General features: G+C 41.6%; 1 protein-coding gene across 1 annotated transcript; it reads left to right on the plus strand.

Annotated features, from left to right (window-relative positions):
* LOC145040336 (uncharacterized) lies at window positions 1–321 on the plus strand. Its single transcript, XM_078988277.1, has one exon. The coding sequence runs from the start codon at window positions 1–3 to the stop codon at window positions 319–321; it is 321 nt and encodes a 106-aa protein (XP_078844403.1).
* Window positions 322–1,280: the final 959 nt, after the last annotated feature.

Genomic DNA, 1,280 nt, shown 5'->3' on the forward strand with positions numbered 1-1,280 from the left:
ATGACAAGGGTTGGCACACCTAAGACACTGGTAAGCGACATTGGGCTACAATTTGGTGAAAACTCGTTCAAGGAGTGGTGCGCCAACAAGGGGATCAATCAACAGTTCACATCAGTAGCACACCCACAAGCAAACAGACAGACAGAAGTATCTAACAGAACCATTGTGAATGGGATTAAGAAGCGGTTAGGGAAGGCCAAAGCAAATTGGGCCGAAGAGATACCAATGGTGCTATGGTCATATAGGATCACTCCACGGACAAGCACGCGGGAAACACCATTCAACTTGACGTATGGGGCAGAAGCAATGCTTCTTGCATAGGTGATGATTGGCACATTAAGGACAAGCCATACTGATGAAGAGGCCAATTCTCAGGACCTGAGGTTGAACCTGGATATCCTTAAGGAAAGGCGAGAGAAGTCAAGTATATGCCAGGCCGCATACAAATGTACGACAGAAAGATACTACAACCAAAGAGTTAGGGAGAAAGCATTCAAATTTGGAGAGTTTGTACTAAGAAAGAATGAGGCAAGTCGGGCCCAACCTCAGGGCAAGCTAGGACCTATATGGGAAGGCCCGTATAGGATTGTCAAAGCAAACCAAAATGGGGCGTACTCCTTGGAAACGATGGAGGGAAGGAAAATATCGAGAACATGGAATGCAAGGAACCTGAGGAAGTTCTACTTTTAAAACCTCCACATTAGAAGAGTAACGTTGGGACACCTCACCGAGCGGGTGTCAGATGACAGCCCAAACGACAAGCACAAAACACCACACTGGGGATCAAGACTCAAATGATTAGTGCATTACTAAGAGAATGTTTTGCTACTCGACGCATTAAAAACTTTGTACTTAGTGTACCAAGTCTGAACAGTCAAAATGTTGAAATTCGTACATAATGTACACAGTTTTTACATTTATGATCAACACATGTAATGCTCAGCGCATTAAATCCTAAAATTTAGTGCATCAAACTTCATAAAATGCTTAGTTCATTCAGCGTTAATACTTAGTGTATTAAATTTCATGGAAAATGAGTAATGATCAGTACATTATGCTTTAATACTTAGTGTATTAAACCACGTGATCAACGCATACAATGCTTAGGGCATTGACTCATACAATGCTTAGTGCGTCGAACTATCAGTACGTAACCTCCATAATCAGCATGAGGTTAAATGCTCAGCGCGTAGTCCTATGCAATTAATACTAAAAAACACAATATAGCGCAAATCATCCAATATCATACAGAAGTCCATCACTAGAAAAAAAAGGCAAAA

Source organism: Lactuca saligna, chromosome 4, assembly GCF_052625555.1.
Source record: "Lactuca saligna cultivar CGN05327 chromosome 4, ASM5262555v1, whole genome shotgun sequence".
NCBI classification, from domain to species: domain Eukaryota; kingdom Viridiplantae; phylum Streptophyta; class Magnoliopsida; order Asterales; family Asteraceae; genus Lactuca; species Lactuca saligna.

Coding starts and splice junctions, on each gene's coding strand:
- LOC145040336 (XM_078988277.1), top strand. CDS start 1: ATGACAAGGGTTGGCACACCTAAGACACTGGTAAGCGACATTGGGCTA.